The 19,466-nt window shown below is 52.2% G+C and overlaps 2 protein-coding genes across 3 annotated transcripts in view; both read right to left on the bottom strand.

Moving 5' to 3' along the window:
• The window catches only part of MAPK8IP1 (mitogen-activated protein kinase 8 interacting protein 1), a 20,847-nt gene extending 12,629 nt beyond the window's left edge, over window positions 1–8,218 (bottom strand). Inside the window, exon 1 of the mRNA XM_024255815.2 lies at window positions 7,934–8,218. Coding sequence (XP_024111583.1) covers window positions 7,934–8,034 — 101 coding nt within the window. The 5' untranslated portion in view covers window positions 8,035–8,218. The remainder of the gene's footprint in view (window positions 1–7,933) is intronic.
• CRY2 (cryptochrome circadian regulator 2) overlaps window positions 1–19,466 on the bottom strand; it is a 53,002-nt gene that overhangs the window by 4,329 nt on the left and 29,207 nt on the right. The window contains exon 12 of one of the 2 annotated variants that reach the window (XM_002821831.5): window positions 10,641–13,056. The exons of the other annotated variant lie outside the window; for it this stretch is intronic. The gene's annotated coding sequence lies outside the window, so the exon portion shown is untranslated. Of the gene's footprint in view, window positions 1–10,640; window positions 13,057–19,466 lie in introns of those variants that run through there. 2 annotated transcript variants of the gene reach the window in all.

The following is a 19,466-nucleotide window of genomic DNA, read 5'->3' on the forward strand; positions in this document are numbered from 1 at the left end:
AGGAGGGAGGAAAAGATGGAGGGGAGAAGGGAGGGGAAGAAGGGGAAAAGAGGGTGGTTCCCTCCTGTCCCGCCTGATCCACCCTGCTCATGGCAGCCTTAGCACCAGGAGGCCTCCAAACTGAATCCTACAGCCCTCCGCAGGCCGGCCTCCCTCACCTCTGGGTCTGGAAGTTTCAGCAGTCTCCTGTAGAAGCAGCCCCTGCCCACCCATCAGACCTGCTTGTCTATCCTGGGTGCTGTGATCCTTGAGACGTCATCCCTATTAACGTTTGGTGGCTCTGAGCTGTGAGTTTGGTCTCTGGAGACCGCCCTGACCTTTCTACCTGAGGCCCCTGTTCCTGCATTCACCTGATCCCTCCTACTCTGCCGCCTCAGTCCTTGCTTTTGGCCCCGCCAGGGCCTCACTGTTCTGGCCACGCCAGCCCCTGCTCCCACCCTGAGCTGCACTTTCCTAAATGGCCCTGAACAGACATGCCTTTTGTGTTCTGATGTTGATTTCAGGCCCTTTTCCCCTGCCTTGCCGGGTCACATTTCCACCAACCGCAGTCCTGCCCTTTCTAACGGACTATTTCAGCTCTGTAGTAGGCTGAGTTAGAAGTGTATGTAAAGTAAGGGTTAAGTGGTAAAGTGCTGAGGCTTTAGCTGAGCAAGGCCGAATCTGAGCCAGGCATTGGCTGTTCGGATGTCATTCTTGGGCCTTTGCGTTCCTGGCTGTGCTGTGGTGAGGAGGTAAGGATGCCAGCTGATTGACCTTGGGTGCTGGCCACAATGCCCCACAGGCCTCTCTTGTGACAGAGGGCACGTGTGGTCCAGGGGTCCAGCCTGCCTCTCTGCAGCCCTCTAAGTGCTGAGAATGAAGCTGGCTCCCAGTGAGTTCTCAGGACACCTGTTGACCGGCCGCTCAACCCTAAGTAGGTTCCCCATTTCCCTCTGGTTCCTCTACCAGCCACTCTCCACCAGGTAATGACAGCAAAGCAGACCTCTGAATTACAAATCTGGTCTGGTCACTCTTCCCAGCTCAAAGCCCTTTAATAGCTTCCCCTGGTCATTAGGGGAAGGGGCCCAAATTCTCATCTGTGGCCTGAAGGCTCTGTAAAGCCTCCTTTCCCTCCAACCAGTATCATTTCCCCTCAGTCCCCCCACCTCCCACCTTCATATCCTCCTTCAATAGCGCAGCTCCCAAAGCAGTAGCATGGTCTCCTCTGCAAGCCTTCTCTGACCTCTGGGACCAAGCCAAACCGCCCTGCTATGGGCTCTCGGAGTCCCTCCTGGCTGTGGTTCCGTATCACTGTAATTTTACCTTTGGGTTATGTGGCCCGCAGTGGCCTCCCCTTGGAGTCAGTTAATCCATATGGGTGGGATCATATCTGTTTTGATCAACATGTGTGGTGCCTAATAGGTACTTAACAAATGCTGAATGAATTAACCACAGGTGTCCTGGGGCTCTCTGGATTTCTGCCTTGGAAGTCTCTAAGTTAGTCCACTTTTCCAATCAACTTCCTGTGTCCCCACCTACACTGGAGTCTGGGCTAGGATGTCAGGTCCTCTGGGAAGATGGCACTGGCTGAAATGGTGGGGTGGGGATAAGCCAGGCCCAGCATCCCTCTCAGGCCCTCTCTCTACCCCCACCACCCACCTCTGGGTGAACATGGGGTTGGGCTGAGTTTGTTCTTTGGGTGGGAATTCCCTTCCTGATCACCTCCATACGGGGGTCATCTCCAACGAAAATTGAATCCAACCAGAGAAATGAGCCCCGAGGGACAATCCCACTTGGGGTTATAACATGTTTGATCTGTTTAAACATCTTCATGCCGATACATTGCAAGAACTCTGGGATCCAGTTATTCGACTTTTGGGAAACTGCTTCGAGGAAACAATCCCACATTGTTTGGAGAAGAACCGTTACAAGCAGGATGTTCATTCCTCATCACAGCAAACAACTGAAAACACCTGTGTCGCCCAGCACCAGGGGGCTGGTTCCACCGTGGCCATCATCAGATGAAATGTGATGCAGTCTTTTGGAATCAACATTATAAAGTCTGTGTATTAAGGTGACAACTAATAAAATGAGCAAAAAGACAGCATATATGATCCAGTGGTCTCCCCAGGATGATATCGCACACAGGAGGAAACACTCACGTGGACACAGAGTTGTGAGATAGGGTAGAATCTGGGGCGCTCTTTTCTCCTTTGCTCTCCTTCACAGACTTTCATCCTGGGTCATGCCAGCCTAGCGTGGGCTCTCCATCTGCTGCTGGGCTGCCTGCCCTCCCCAGAGCTGCAAGTTTCCTGAGGGCGGGGTCATCATACTCACCTGGGCACTGACTCTCTACCTTTGCTCCAATCTATGCACAAAGCCCAAAACCCTGCACACCATAAGTGCTAAATCAGTGCCTATTAAAGAGGCACTGCAAGCACCATGACAGCAGGAGCCATGAGCTCTCCACTGGCATCTCCAGTGGCAGAACAAGGCAAAGCACCCAGAGACGCTCCTGCTATTTTGGAATGAATATAAGAGTGGGGCCGGGGAACAAAGATGGCATCATAGAATGGTTAAGAACTACATGTGGATGGTGGCTGTGACCCAGTTTGTGGGAACCGTGGGGGCCCCAAGCTAGAAGTGTGTTGTGGCCCATTTCCAGCAATCCAGAGATGAACTTTAAAGCTCTGCCATCAGCGAGCTGGGGTTGAAATTCTGCCCTGGCCACTGCCGGGCTGTGTGAGGCAAGTCAACACTCTCTGCCTCCACATCCAAGGTCCATCAGGAGCCAGGCCAAGGCGGTCCTGGGCATGAGGCAGCTGCGGCAGCACCTCTCCACCTCCACCGAAACATGGTTGGCTGAACAGGCCACCAGTCAGCCATCTTCCTGCCCTCTGCTCAGTCTCCCTGGGCAGTGATGTCCTCTCTGAGGCTTCAGGGGCCATCCCTCCACACTCAGACTCCCAGGGTCTTTGGCCCCAGCCCTATCCTCTCCTCTGAGCTCCAGACCCAAAACCGACTGACTATATGAATCTTCCAATTGGGTCCTCCAATGATCCCCAGTCTCAAATTCAGCAGGTCCCCACATGATTTTCACACCCTGCTCACCACCCTCTGGTATCCCACTGGACACCCCACCCACCAAGGAGCCCCAGCATCATCCTAGACTCCTGCCTCTCCACTCCCTATTCTGTATCCCTCACCAAGCGGGCTAATCTGCCCCTAACTCTTCCTCACACCCTGAACCTGTCCCTCCCTCTTACCAGCAGGATGGCTAGTCCCCTGGCCACTCTCTACCCAGCAGCCAGGTGATCCTCCTAGAGCAAGCTTGTCTAACCCATGGCCCAGGGGTGCGTGAGCCCCAGGACAGCTCTGAATGTGGCCCAACACAAATTCGTAAACTTTCTGGAAACATTATGAGATGTTTTTGTGATTTTTTTGTTTTTGTGTTTTAGCTCATCAGCTATCGTTAGTGTTAGTGTATTTTACGTGTGGCCCAAGACAATTCTTCTTCTTCTGGTGTGGCCCAGGGAAGCCAAAAGATTGGACACCCCTGTCCTAGAGGATCCGTCTGACCCTGTCATTCCTTTCCTAACCCCCTGCCAGCTCCTCTGGCTGTCGGTGAAGAGGTCGGCGTCCTCACATGGCCTACAAGGTTCCTGCACATCCTGCTTTCCACCCTCCTGCCAGACTGGGCACCAGGCACCCTGCCCACCCGCTCTGTTCTCCCCCCTTCACTCCAGCGACACCCTTGGGTGATATTTTTATGCGTCCATCAGGCCTAAGCTGAAATGTCCCTGCCTCTGGGGGGCCTGTCCTGACCCGCTGAGCCTGGGTCCCTTGACCTGAGCCATCATCACACACCGACCAGCCCATCTGTAAAGCCGTCTGTCTGTCTGTCTCCCCTCTACAACACCAACAGCATGATGGCCAGGCCCACATCTGGGCCTTTGCAGTGTTTCCCTGGTGACCTAGGCAAAGTGCAAACGTTTGTTGAGTGAATGAAGGAAGAAGCCTCTCAGTGGCCCCACCTCTCATCCCTGAGGCAGGGTGGTGGGGCAGACGGCAACCATCCAGGCAGCCATGGCCTGGCTCTGTCCCAGCTTTGCCACTAATTTGCTGTGTGCTCTTGGGGGAGCCACTCTCCCTCTCTTGTTTCCTCATAAGGGGAGGGAGCTGGTTGGACGAGCTGGTCTCTAAGGTCTCTCAGATCCACGATTCCCCTTCTACACACCCCAGACAGGCCGCTCGCTCCCTTCTTGCCCATGAAACCCCCTTTGTCTCTGCTGTTCCTCCCACGTGAACTGTCCTTCTGTCCTTCCTCTTTGTCCCACCTACCCAGCGCCAATGTCTCCACTGTGTAAATTTCTAAATTCTCTTTTCTAGAGTTTTCTTTATAATGAACATGTATCACTTCAATTTTGAATTTTCTTTTATTATTTTGTAAGACACAGAAGTAACCTATACTCATTATAAAATAAGAAGTCAAATACAGGTGAGCAGCCCTAATCCAAAAACCTGAAATCTGAAATGCTCCAAAATCCTAAATGTTTGAGCACCAACATAACAGCACAGGCGGTAAATTCCACACCTGACTCCATGGGACAGGTTGTAATCAAAACTTTGTTTCATGCACAAAATTATTTAAACCATTGTATAAAATTACCTTTAGGCTATATGTATAAGATATATAAGAAAAAATCAATTTCATGTTTAGACTTGGGTTCCCATCCCCAAGCTATTTCATTATGCATATGCAAATATTCCAAAATCCAAAAAAATTAGAAATCTGAAACACTTCTGGTCCAAAGCATGTCAGATAAGGCATACTCAACCTGTAATATAAAAGTATGACACTGGGCGTGGTGGCTCATGCCTGTAATTCCAGCACTTTGGGAGGCTGAGACAGGTGGATCACCTGAGGTCAGAAGTTCAAGACCAGCCTGGCCAACATGGTGAAACGCTGTCTCTACTGATAATACAAAAATTAGCCGGGCATGGTGGTGGGCACCTGTAATCCCAGCTACTTGGGAGGCTGAGGCAGGAGAATCGCTTGAACCCAGAATACAGAAGTTGCAGTGAGCCTAGATCACGCCACTGCACTCCAACCTCCAGCCTGGGCGACAGAGTGAGACTCTGTCTCAAAAAAAAAAAGCATGTAAAATAAGAAGTGAAAATCCCTCACCCCATACCATACCCAAAGGTAACCAACCACTATAAACAGCTGGAGCTATAATCAGAACAAAAATCAACATGTATTTATTTCAACCAACGACAAACAAACGAATGCTCCCACCCCTTCAGGTCAGGTCCACATGCTCGCCCCCTCCACACATGCTCTTCCAATACTCCAGGGCTCTTTCTTTTTGGGGTGGCTCTGACATCAGACTGCCTGCCACTTACAAGCTCTGCCACTTACCTAACCTTCCTCTGCCTCCGTTTCTTCATGCAAGTGTGGATAATAACAACGCTCTGTTGATACAGTTATTGTGAGGAGTAAATACTCTTGCACATAGGAAACTCTTAGAATGGTGCCTGGGTGAACTGAGTGCCTTCCAAATGTCAGCGCTTACCACTGTTATTGAGTAACTATCCCGTGCTGAGCAATGGGGATACCAAAGTTTGGGTACAGACCCCCTTTATCTTCTGGGAGCTGACAGTGGCACTGGGGGTCAAGGCGCCTGTGTGTGTGTGCACACACACAGCCCTGCCTACAGGCGGCTCTCCTCAGCCCTTGAAACACTCAACACGTGTTCTCTTATCTGATTCTTACGACCATCCTGAGCAGGGGCCAGTGTTGGCATCTCAAGAGCTCAGAGGGCTTAAGTGCCCAGTGTCAGGGCACACAGGTAAGAAAGGCCAGCCAGGATTCAAACCCAGGCCAGCTGGATCCATGACTCCACCAAAGAGCCACAAGAAAGCACTATCTACCCAACCAGGGTTAAGTGGAGCCTGGCCAAGCACAGTGAGAGGCGGGCCAGGAGAAAGGGCAGCGGGGGCTTTGGGAGCAGCGGGGCAGGCCGGCAGGGCCTGAGACACTGACGCTTATTATTCCCATGCGCTGGCCTTGTCTCCGCAGCCAGGCCACCATGTCCTGGAGTGCTGGTCCACACCTCAACCTCATGGCCTACTGCCACCCTTGTCCCACGTGCCGCAGAGCTGGTCACACATTCACTGGCTGGTGTCTGCTTCCTCAGCTCCTCTCACTAAAGCATCTATGACACTGGGGAAGCAGGTCGAGGAAGAAAAGCTGCCTACTGGGCCAGAGGCAGGGCTGGGAGGTAGAGTGGATTGAACACGCACAGACCTGGGTCCCAGTGTAGCCTTAGCCTCTGACTATTTTGGAGTCCCCAGATGAGCCACCTTGCCTTTGTTAATCTCAATCACCTCATCTATAAAATGGGCAGACCATTACCCTCTCTTGGGGCAGGTATGAGGGTTAAGGGAGGGGCCTTGGGAAGACGCTCTGGACAGCAGTGAGCCGTAGTGTTGTCTGCTAGTGTGGGGGCTGACACTTGTTGAACACTGACCTGATGTGCTTTTTCTCCTTTCCAGGCAAGAATCAATATTAATTAGCCCACTTAACAGATGGCACCCAGAGAGGACGAAAACCTGCCTGGGTCATGCAGTTAGAAAGTAGTGGAGCTAGGATTTGAACCCAGGTCCCTCTAAGCCTCATGTGCTTCCACTGCAGAGGCCTCCAGGTGGGGAGGCAGTATTTGCATGGAGGCCTCATGCGCCATGCCAGGTGGAGTCTCAGACCTCAGTCTAAGGCATTATCAGAGAGCTGCAGCCCTGGACCCTTCAGGCCTGGCCTCCTCCATCTGGCCCCCTCTGGTCCTCCCAGCTCAGCTCAGGGCCTCGGGGGAGGTTTCTGGGTTTGATGATGCCATTAGAGATCCCCAGGGGTCTCTGCCCACCTGAGGACCTGGGAGCCAGTGACCCCTTGCTCCCAGGAGGGGCTGGCGCCACAGCCCAGCTGGAGCCTGGCTGGGGTGGTGCCCCAGGAGAGGGGAAGGCGCCAGTTCTTGAGATGGGGAAACAATGGGGTATGTCTAAGCCTCCCTCTCTAGGCCCAGAGCAGTGACTTCGGCCTCTTCCTCCCCACCAACTAGGGTTCAGAATTATGGGGGAGGTACATCTATTCCTCCTCCACACAACACTCACTCCTCACTTCTCTGAAATGCATCGGGCCTAACACCAGATGGGGGGGTGGGGTGGTGGAATGGGAGCTCAGGTCAGGGTTCTGGGTATTTACTCCAGCAGGGATCCCCCTCGACACCCCCGCTGGCCCTGGCTACTCCCGAGCCGACTTCCCTTCCCGCAGCCGGGCCTAGGATTCCCCTGGTTGAGGCTGAGCCTTCAGCGCCTGCCCTGAGAGACACACCTGCCTAGGTCGGTGCTGCCCAATCCAAAGAGGGGCCCGGCCACGCCAGGCCTGGCAGGTAGGCCCATCTGGGCAGGCAGGGCTCGGGGAGGGGCTCAAAACATCCTCCTCCCAGCACCAACAATGTCGTTGCCCCAGGAAACTGCGACCCGCGCCCCTCCAGGCTGTTCCCAGCTCTATTCAGAAATCTTCGGACAGGGAACAGGCTAAGACGCAGCCTACCTGCCCGCTCCGGGATCGCAACCCCGACCCCAGACCCTGCCGCAGCACGGAGGTTGGGGAGAAGGAGGCCTCCGAGCCCCCTCCTCCAATTCCAGCGCAGACCTCCCAGCCTAGGACCAGGAATGGCGGAGGCAACAGCCTCGTGAACATGCAACGGCTACCAGTCCGGACTTGAGGCTGGCGGGGCTTCTGCGGGGGACTCTGTCCCGGGAAGAGACCCCACTCCTACGCAGCCCTTTCGTTCCCGGGTTCCCGAGGTTCTGGGGTGGGGGGCGGGCAGGGCAGCCAAGGCGGATCAGTCCCGGCTGAAGGGCGAGGCGCGCGGCGGCAGGGGACTCTCACCTGAAATTGGGAGGCGACGCGATGTGCAGCCCCAGGAACGGGGAGGCGGCGGGCGGGGACGCGGCCCCCCCGCCCAGGCCGCCGCTTTCTCGCTCCGCCATTCTCCGGCACAGCCCTGGCCATCCGGGCGGAGCGCGGCGCGGAGGAGGCGGCGGCTGCGAAGGAGGCGGAGGCGCGGCGAGGGGGCAGCCGCCGCCGCCGGGCTCGGGCTAGGCGGGCGCGGCGGGCGCACCTGTGTCTGGCAGGGCGCGGCGCGGCACCGCACCGCGCACGGCTCGCGGGACTGGCGAGAGCGCCCCGCGCGCGCCCCCGGGCCCCGGCCAGGGTCTCGCGCGCCCCGCCCCGGCCCCGCCCCCACCCCGCCAGCCCCGCCCCCGGAGATGGCGCTCTCCGCGGTGCTGAAGCCACGGCCCCCGCGGCCGTGGGCTTGGCTCAGCCTCGCCCTAAATCCGACACCGACTCTACTCCACCCCGTGGCTGGTCTGGGCTTTGTCCCTCCGGTTGGGCTTAGTGCCCGGGTATCAGATGACTAATGGCAGGACACTGGACCCCAAGGTCCAGGTTGGCCCCCCCGCAGCAGAGACCAAGAAGGCAGGCGGAAAAGGAGGGTCGTGGAGGAAGGCAGAGAAAGGAGAGGATGTCAGTGGGCTCTTAAAGCATACAGGTTTGGAGTCAGGTGGTGTGAATTCACTGGCTCCACAAATGTCTGGGCAGTGGGGCCTTGCATTAGTGACTTCAGAGCACTAAGGTTTGGTCTTCTTATCTGTGAAATGGGACAATAGCGGTCCCTCTCATGGTTGTTGTGAGAATGTAACGTAACACAAACGTGTTGCCACTGAGACCCAGAAACACCCCACCTCCTGCGCTGGGATCCAGGCCTCACCCCAGTCCTGTCCCTTTACCTTGAGGGGACCCTCCCAAAGACTCTCCCTAGAGGCTGTCTTTTCTAAAGATTGACCCAAACCTCTTTTCAGCCCCAAACAGCTATTCGTGGTGAATTGAGCCCTCCGGGCTTCTCAGTCGCTTGCCAGGACCTTCCCAGCGTTCTCCTTCTTAGCGCCTCAACTGCGTTTCCTGCAGAGCACCCCTCTTCTGCACCCACAGACCCACATTCTAAGACTCGGCGCCTTTCCCTCTGCTCCCACTGTTGACTTCTTGGGATCATTTTGGTTGTTTCTGTTCCCTCTGGCACCTCCATCCCTGCTAGGCTTTGGCCATGGCTTCTTCCTCATTGTCTCTCCCTCGAGAGAGTGTTAATCCTGGGCTTCCAGGCCTTCAAGGCCCTGAGTTTCCTGATTGAGTTATTTCAGAGCACGGACTGCCAAGGCTAGGGACCTAGGTTTGGTGGGTCATAAAGCCTCTGGTCAAACCTCATTGGCTTCTCTGGTCTCTTGAGAGAACCCTAGAGACCCTGTCCACAGGGCAGGACAGGGCAGAAAACGTGCAGAGCAAACTGTGCCACAACTCGTGGAGTCCTATTTGCAAATCTGGACTGCCGACCAGTCATGCTGGCCCCTTTCCTTCAGTGCAGCACCTAGCAAGGAGCTAGAGGCACCTGCCGTGCAGAAGGCAACTTCCGACCTCCAGCCTTGAGAATATCCCAATACCTAGAGCCAAAGGTCATGGCTGCTTCTCTTTTCCCTGTCCCTTGGGCCCAAAGGGGTGGCCACTACTTTCTCAGCTTTTGTGCTCAGGCCCCTTTCACTGGGCCCTCACGGTAATCATCTGCTGCCATGGTGCCTGGCTTTTCCTCTCAGGAAAGCAGTCTTGCCATCATGGCTACTAATCGTTCCTTAGAATGTGAACTTGCCTCAGCTAGGGAACATCCTTAGCAGGCCAGGGGTGGATGTAAAGGACAACTCCCTCTTCCAGAACCTTTTGCTCAAGAGCAAAGGTATCTTAGCTCCAAAGGCCAACCCAAAGCCATTATTAGAGAGAAGCCAGGAGAAGGGCAAGAAGGAAAGGCAGGCCCAGTTCTTGGTATGAGGGAGGCCAGCAGGAGCTTCAGAGCACAGCCAAGAATGAGACAAGTCCCCAAGGCAGGTTCCTCCCCTTCCCTCTTTCTTCACTCTGTGCAGGCCAGACTGTGATATTCTTGGGCCTTGCCTGGGCCCCTTCCCACAAAGTTGGGGTGTGAGCTAATAAAGCTTTCAGTCCAAGGCTAGCATCCCCTAGCATGGAAGCAGGGCACACTGCACAGAGAGGGGCCATTCTCTGGCCAGGAGGGCAGGAGACAAAGCCAGCATCCAGGCGCCCTAGGCTTGGCTGTGGGCAGATCTCAACCACCTAGTCACAGCCAGAGAGCCTGCATCCCCTCCTCACTACGGGCTGCAGCTTAAGTGGCTGCATTGAATTAAAGGATAGATTAAGGGCCTGGATCAGGCCCTGCACTGACTGACCCCCAGCCCGGGGTGGGGGGGGTTTAAGTGGGCTGCGAGGCTGGGTGGCAGTGCAGGATGGCACTTAGGACCCTCACTCTGGGCCAGAGTGCTCTGTACTATTTTGGCCAATTGATCCCCAACTCTGGACCAACTCTTGACCAAGCTGCTCCAGTCTGCTCTGGCTGCTCCCCCTTCCTAAGGAGGAACAGGAGGCTCCTGATTCCCACAGAACCAACAAGGGGTGGCCGATAGCTTCATTCAGGCTCAGCCTTACCAAAACCCTGGTTCTCAGGCCTCCCACAAGATTGACGACAGCACAACCTTACTCAGACAGGTCAGACATTTATAAAACAAGTGAATATTCGCAAACAAATTGTGGGAGAGACACACCTTCCCAGCAATAGAAAATCTCTATAAAGTGCATTTTGCCTGCAACCATCTCTTCCCCATGCTGGCCCTTGGGTCAGGATTTGGGGCATTGTTCCGAGGGAGCCCTCAGGGCCACCTGAGCTGGGAGAAGGGAGGCATGAAGCCACCATGGAGCTCCAGGCTACTGGACATACCCTCTCTACCCTGCCCTTCCCTCCTGGCTCCAGAAGTGCACTGCCTGACTCCACTGGCAGGTTGATCTGGGAACGGGCTGGCATGCTAGGGATGGTGGAGAAGCAGGCGGAGGTGGTCCTGCCAACCTGTACCTTAGGGAAGAGCCAGCAGCAGACAGGCATGAAAAGGAATCATCCTGCTACCCAAAGGCGCTGCTAGTGAATACTAAATCTGGGCCTCGGCCTTTGGCCTTCCCACGGTCTCAGATTTGCCCTTCCAGGTTTGCTTGACTCTCTTTCTGGCAATGGCCCCTGATTCTCTTTCCTCTCGGCTGGGGCTGAGGGGACAGGGAAGCCCCCAACCCAGTGCTCTGAATGCACACCATCCCCTGTGCCCTGCTCCCCTCCCACGATGATGGAACATTTCTAGTGAGGGTGACATACATACAACAGTTGGACTCTAAAGGCAGCTCTCTAGCTGAGAAAACCTGAGGATATCTCAGGAAGAAGCCTGTCAGTGTGGTGGACAGCTACAGGAGATGGGTTTGGCCCCAGGGTTCTGGTCCAAGGACAGAGGACAGTGAGGGACAGGGCTGGGGCCAAAAGAATGAACAGATCTGAGGCTAGGAAAGGTCACAGGGGAGGTAGAAAGGAAATGGCCCAAAGGCCAGCTTAATGATACATGTGAGGACAAAAATCCAAACAGGAATCAGCCTCATAGCCCCACACACACACACACACACACACACACCACACACACACACACCACACACACACACACACACCACACACACACACCACACACACACACACACCACACACACACACACACACACCACACACACACACACTTTGTGGCTCAAGTGCAGGCCACAGGGTGGAAGGAAGACTTGCTTTAGTTGGCCACCGTCGTCCTTTCCATGACATCTTTCTCAACACAGGCCTTTGGCAGTGGGAAGGAAGAGGTGGGAGGCACAGGCCACTCCTGGAATGCAAGGCTTGGCTTCTCTGGGTCAAACCTCCCACCCACTGCTTCTGGAAGGAATGGTGTGCTGGGTGTAATCTCTACTTGGACTTTTGCCAACTGCCCCGGGCAGTCCCCATCCCTGAGTCCCTCTGCCTGAGTCCTTGGAGCTCAGCTACTGGGATAGCTGACATGGCAGTCTGGATGCTGACAAGTCCAGGGCAGGCCCTGGAAGCCAACAGAACAAAGACTAGAATGGTTTCCCAGGCTGGGTGTCAGCTGTCCTCACTGGCAGCACTGTGGTGCCTTGGAGTGTGGCCAGAGAAACCAGGGGGCCTTACGCCACTGGAACCTGGTCTCTTCCTGGTAGAGTGAGTCAGTTTGATCCTGGCCCCTCCACAGCTCCTGGGTAAGCTCTGAGGCTGGCTCTCAGCTTCTGGGGAAAGAACAATGACAGCTGGGATTCTCTAACTTTAGGTTCTAAATCCTGAAAAGGTAGGTGTGCTGTCTTAGGCTCCTATTACAGTACCAGGCATACCCCACACCAGTCAGGTATCTGCGTGTACTTCTGTAGGGTGGTGGAAACTTTTTAGATCTGTCTATGGCCTCATGCTCAGTCCCAGATGCCCAAGGAAGGGCCTGGGACTGAGCCCAGTAGCAGAGAATTTTAAAATAAGAAAGAGAGGCCAGGTGGCTATGTCTGGACAGCATCCATCCACTCTGGCCTGCTCAGCCTCCAGGTCAGAAAGCAGGAACTCAGCAGGGCTCTGGCTGCCTCCAGAATCCCATGCTTTGGACAACAGCCAGAACTGCTGCCCTCCTGCTCCACAGTCTGACGTGAGGAGGGAGGGAAGGAGGTCTAGGGAGGCAGATGCCAGAATCCCAGCTAGGGTCCTACCACTACGTTCTGTTCAGACAAGGCAGCTGGCTTGCAGGAACAGGTTTCAGCTGAAAGTCACTGCCATAACCTCGAGCCTTGTGTCTGGAGGCTGGGAAGCAGCACTGGCGTGCTACAGGTACTCCCCCAGCCCAGGCAACATTCAGAATCATGAGTGTCAACAGATGCATGCACACGCAAACAGGCACACCACTCCCTCCTCTGCACACGCGCACACACACACACACACATGCTCGCTCTATCTCTGCCCGGTGATCAGCTTCTCTGCAGGTTGTACTCTGCTGCTGCGGTGGCTGCTTGGGCACCCAGGCTTTGCTCACGGAGCAAGGGCTCTGCAGCTGGAAGAGAAAAACAAGTGCAAAAGGAGCATTCAGGAGGCCGCTCAGTTGCCCAGGGACACAAGCTTCTCTGGCTGCTTCTCTGGGGACATTCAGAGCGGGACCTGGGAAGAGCTAAAGAGTGAGCTGAAAGGGCCATGGGTACCTGGGGACAGGTTGTTGCTGGGATGCCACTGGGATGAGGGAATACTGCCCCTCTGAGGTGCTGATGCAGGACAAGCTCCCCACTGCAGGCCCTCCACCCAGGGCTGCGGACAGCAGAGGAGGAGGAGGACAAGGCTATGTGAGAGTCACATGAAGCCTTGGGGGATACTTGCTCAGATATGACAAGGGCAGCTTCTGAATCAAGGCATAGCAGCTGCTGCCAGAGATGGAGAATCAGGAAAAAATGGCTGGAAGAGAAGCCCGCTGGGACCAGTAATTTTGAAGAGTAAGGCAATGACTGAGTTTACAATCAGCAGGTGAGCACATTTCCACATATAGATGAAAGCACCCTGGCACAGTGCTGGAAGATTGTGGGGGCAGGAGGGAGAGAGGAGACACAAGGATGACTCATTTTAAAGATTTATGACATCCGGAATCTGGGGCAAAGAGAAGAAACAGCTTCATCCCTGATAACAAAGGAAGGACAGGGTGCGCCTGTCACAATGCTGAGTTGTCTGTTTAAATAGGTTTAGTGTGTCTGAGAGTCTACAGAGACACACAGCGTCCCATTAAAAGTTTGTGCAGTTTAAATGTGGGTGAGGTAGATAGTAAGTAGGCTTACTAAGCCTGCCGTGGGTCAGGTACTATACACTGGTGCTGTGGCTGAATTCTGTCCCCCACAAAATTCTGATGTTGAAGTCCTAACCCCCAGTACCCCAGAAGGTGACTGTATTTGGAGACAGGGTCTTTAAAAAGGTAATTAAGTTAAATGAGGTCATTAGTGTAGCCCCTAATCCAATATGACTGGTGTCCTTAAAGGAAGAGGAAATTTAGACCCAGACAGTACAGAGGGAAAACCATGTGAAGACACAGGGAGAAGATGGCTGTTTACAAGCCACAGAGAGGAGCCTCAGAAGAAAAGAAGCCAACCCTGACAACATTTTGATCTTAGACTTCCAGCCTCCAGAACAGTGAGAGGACACATTTCTGTTGCTTAAGCCACCCAGTCTGTGGTACTTTGTCATGGCAGCCTGAGCAGACTAATACAACTTGAGATCCCAGTAACCTTGAAGCTTGCTCTCCATTTTTGCAGACGAGAAAACAGAAACCAGAGGAGAAGGAACTTGCCCAGGACAACAGCATTCATAAGTGGCAGAGCCAAAAAAGGAAATCCACATCTGTCTGATTCTCAAATCTGTCTTTTTACCAGCAAGTAATCTCTATACAATAGTATTGCTCATTAAGACTTTTAGAGAAGAAGACTTTTAGAAGAAATTCAACATGGCAGCATGAAGACTAATATCCAACAGACATACATGTGAATTAAGCTGTTATTAGAAAAGGGAAAATGCTCTTAAAGTCAAAGACATCGGAGACAAGGATTCAGTATCATGCAATGCTTTTAAGGCCACATGCTAAATCTGAAGCAGATTTTATCTGATGATAATTTATCTGGAAGCTGGGCAAAATAAAGAGCAGACATAAGAGTGGGTGCCTGTATAGGTCAGTACTGTGTGTCTTATTCTTTTTTTTTTTTTTGAGACGGAGTTTCATTCTTGTTGCCCAGGCTGGAGTGCAATGGAGTGACCTTGGCTCACTGCAACCTCTGTCTCCCAGGTTCAAGCAATTCTCCTGCCTCAGCCTCCTGAGTAGCTGGGATTACAGGCATGTGCCACCACACCTGGCTAATTTTGTATTTTTAGTAGAGATGGGGTTTCTCCATGTTGGTCAGGCTGGTCTCTAACTCCTGACCTCAGGTGATCCAACCACTTCGGCCTCCCAAAGTGCTGGGATTACAGGAGTGAGCCACTGAGCCCGACTTTTTTTAAATTTAATTTAATTTAATTTTTATTTATTTATTTATTTTTAATAGACGGAGTCTTGTTCTGTTGCCCAGGCTAGAGTGCAGTGGCGTGATCTCGGCTCACTGCAACCTCTGTCTCCTGGGTTCAAGCAATTCTCCTGCCTTGGCCTCCCAAGTAGCTGGGATTACAGGCACCCGCCACCACAACTAATTTTTGTACTTTTAGTAGAGATGGGGTTTCACCATGTTGCCCAGGCTGGTCTTGAACTCCTGATCTCAGGTGATCCACCCACCTCAGCCTCCCAAAGTGCTGGGATTACAGGCGTGAGCCACCGCACCTGGCTGTGTGTTTTATTCTTTAAAATGTGTGTTATTTTCAATAATTTTTCCCTTTAAGCTCGTACTATAATAACCTAGCTGTTTTTTTTGCTACAAATGTATGTATTATTAAGGTGTACATGTGTTTATTGAAATATGCTGATTGTGAGTATATAGTCCACATACAGGGCTCTCTCTGGCCCCTGTTGTTAAACTAAAGAGATGGCTATTCTTCTGAAACAGAAAACTTTCAGGATTGCAGGATATACCACAAAAGGTCCTCCTTACCCAACACCTCCATTTTTTTTGTGTGTGTTTTATCCATTTTCAGGGATGGGGGAAGATAAAGAGTGCATGAAGATTCCTTAGAATAACTGCTGTTAATCTGGGGTTCCTGGGTCTTAAGGAGCCCAACGATAGGCTTTGGGGCAGCCATGGAGCCTCTGGAGTGATGTACACATTCCTCTCTGTGTGTGAACATATGCAGTTTTCTGGGTGTGGGTTCCATCCTCCATCGACTTTCCAAAGTGGGGAGTAACCCAAACAGGGTTTAAGAACCAATGCCTAAGCTTAGAAGATAAGAGGGTGAGGTACAGTCAGGTGGATATAATGATAACAATTCAGACATATGTTGACTTCAGCATCAGTTAGTTTTGGGCAGGCTCATGAAGGGAGGGGGCAGTGTCCTGGCCTCAGATAAGCCCTAGTCACCCAAGTCCCTCTATGATGGTTTCAAAGCTACCAACGCAGAAAACCAAGGTTTAGAAGAACCAGCTTGGCCTCGCCTACAAAGCTAGTCACAGGCCTGTTCAACTAGTTACTCAAGCTGCTTGATCAGCAGATAACTAGTTGGTGCTGTGCTCTTGTCCTCAAGCTAGGGTATGTGTCTGTAGAAAAAGGGGTCTGGGGAAATCAAACGAGGTCTTGCAGAAAAATGATGACAGCGGGACTAAAGGGAAGGGAAGAACAGCCAAGGGGAGGCATCGGGGAAAAATCAACTCATAAAACATTCACTGAAAAATCAATCTCTTACTTGTCCAACTCTTTCAACCTGTCATTAATACAAGAAACACAGTGGCAGCTAGAACAAAAAGTAGCGTAATGACTGTCTCCCTCTGCACCCCAATGTTAGTTAGTATGGCCTCCTGGGTACCTTTGCCCTCATACCCCTTCCCATCCATTAGATGCTATCAAGAACCCAAGTGTATGCTCCTCGCCCTGGAGGGGTGGATGCATGTGTGCAGGCATGAGTTTATGCTGGCAGAGGGTCCACAACAGCTGACGGTTTGGAGGGAACTTTGTTTGCAGACTGTCACAGAGTCTCAATGTTTCCCTCTCCCCATCATATTGGGCAAGACACAGTGCCCAAGAGCTTGAGAAAGGCAGAGGGTTCGCTACCTGCTTCCAAGTGAGGGTCAGGGAAGTACAGCTGGGCCTGGATGGGGGAGAGAGCTGAAGCTCTGAGCTCAATCTCATTCCTCAGGTCAACCACACCTTTACCCTTCCCACAGCATGCAGATCATGCAAGAAAGTGGAAGGGACAGCCATCAGTCAACATCTACTTATGAAGTGCCAGGGAAAGCGCTAGGGCACATGAGTCTAAACTTCTGGTTTTAAAGGCAGGAACTGAGAATCACAGAGGTGAGACTATTTGGGTGGAGTCTCACAAGAGGCAAGTGGCAGGTCTGGGACATAGACACTGGTTTGAGTGTAATGCTGGCAGGTCTGGGATGCAGACACTGGTCTGAGTGTAACGCAGGGCTCTCTGGCGAATGCCACACTGCCTCCACTTCCACTATTTAGCATTTTACCAATTGCTAGTGCCTTTCACCTTACAAGGACAGAGTATACAACTAAACTAGTGTCAAAAAGACATCAAGGAGAATCCAGAAGTCAGGTTTTACTCGATGATTTACCCAGTCAGGTTTACTGCAGGGCTAACAAAAGCCGGTGGGGGAGGGGAAGAGGTGATCCTTGGCCGGGAACCTTTTGTATTCAGTGGGGCTTCTCTCCACAGATCAGTCTGTACCAGCAGAAGGGCAAATGGAACATGTGAGCTGTTCTCCCCGTGGCAAAATAATTGGACCAATGAGAGAAATCTGTACACAATTCAAGGCTAATGGAATCCGGAGCAGTCAGCAGCTTTGGGGATTATGGGGAACCATTTGAAACAATAGCTATTTGGGGGCTGGCTTGTTTTTCAGTTTAGTGAATGCTGTAAAATAAAACTTAATGCAGAACAGATAGCTGGTATGGATTTGAGGTAAGTGTAGAACCTACTGATTGGAGGCCATGTTTTCCTACCAGATCAGTTTAAATTTTAAGTGACTGTCCACCCTGTACACTGCCACAGGCCTGAGGCATTAGAAAAACAGAATCCAGAACTATAGAGCTCAGAGCTAAAGGAGACCTCAAAAGGCCCAGGATGTAGCCTTCAGGCTGGTGAAGAATGACTATTCACATCTTACACCTAAAGCATGGCAGAAAGGCTATGGATCCAGCCCAAAGTAACACAATTAAAAATGACAGAGGAAATGGAGGAAAAAGGGACAAGTCTCCCTGCCACCCCCCTCCCCCGACCCAATATAATATGATACCAATTTGGGCTACATAGCCACAGCTCTGTGGTCCATTCAGCTTAGGGTGCTGGCTCTGACTGAAGTAACACCAACATAATCAAAGACACCCAGAGAAGAAAGTGCAAGATGATAATGTGATTCCATTTGCATAGCGCATTTTACATATTCAAAGACTTTTTCGATGGGTAGGGCAGGTGACAAGATGCTATTATCACCATTTTACAGCTGAGGATGCTAAGCATCTTTAGGCCCAGGTGCCTCTGCCAGCACATGGTGAGACATGGTGTACTCTTTCTCTCAGGATTTCCAAAGAACACAGCTGTTCCTCCCTAGTCTGTCTTGGAGGGAAGTCTGCACCACCCCAGATCCTCTGACCTCTGCACCCCCAACCTTCACAGTGTAGCCTGGCCTAACTCCCCACTGAGCCACCAGTGGAGGGCAGAGTAAACCTCAAGAATCAGTCCTTAAAATCCCAGTAGGCTGACAATCTTCTGGACTCCAGGGCAAGAGATGGGCACTTACCTCTGCATCCTTGTCATGTCTTCCCTTGGAATCACTGTCAAGCCTCTCATCTGACTTTCTCTCTCCCACCTGTTCCTCTGCAGGTCCCAGCCCAATGCCTAATTCACCTCCCAAAATGCCAATTTGATCATTCCTGTTCCAAAATGTTTCTTCACTCCCAAAGAGTACACTAGCAGACTCATGTGCCTGCCATTTACAACCCTCCATAATCAGACCCAACTGTAACCTTGTATCCTCTACAATAATAACAATACCTACAATAACTACTGCTTACCAAGCACTCATGACACACACACTTGAATAAGTGTCTTCCCTATAAAGCAGTCACCATTAGCTGTCTACCAGTATCCACACTTCCTGGTTAACAGAACCTAAAATGTGTTCAGGAGGCAATGGGCTTGGCCCAGAAAATGGATTATGATTGGTCTAAGTCAGTGATTCTCCAAGTATGGTCCCTGGACCAGCAACCCTTATAATACAGAACGGCAGCCTCTTCTGTGCCCCAACCTTACTTTCTTACTCAACTTTATTTTGTTGTTTTCATAGCACTGATGGCCTCTTGAAATTTTTTTTTTGTGAGACTGAGTCTAGCTCTGTCACCCAGGCTGGAGTGCAGTGGTACGATCTCAGCTCACTGCAACCTCTGCCTCCCGGGTTCAAGTGATTCTCCTGCCTCAGCCTCCCAAGTAGCTGGGACTACAGGCAACTGCCACCACGCCTAGCTAATTTTTGTATTTTTAGTAGAGACAGGAGTTCACCATGTTGGCCAGGCTGGTCTCGAACTCCTGACCTCGTGATCCACCTGCCTCAGCCTCCCAAAGTTCTGGGATTACAAGTGTGAGCCACTATGCCTGACTGGCCTCTTGAAATTTTAAATATTTATTTGTTTACTGTCTGTCTCCTTCCACTAATATGCACCCAAGGGGGAAGGGATATTGCCAGTCTTGTACACAACCATACCCCCAATGCCTGGAACGGTGTCTGGCAAAGCATGAACTCTTGATATGTGTACGGAAGGAGTGCAGCTGCCCTTGCTGTCCCTT

Source organism: Pongo abelii, chromosome 9 (genome assembly GCF_028885655.2).
Source record: "Pongo abelii isolate AG06213 chromosome 9, NHGRI_mPonAbe1-v2.0_pri, whole genome shotgun sequence".
Taxonomy (NCBI): Eukaryota; Metazoa; Chordata; class Mammalia; order Primates; family Hominidae; genus Pongo; species Pongo abelii.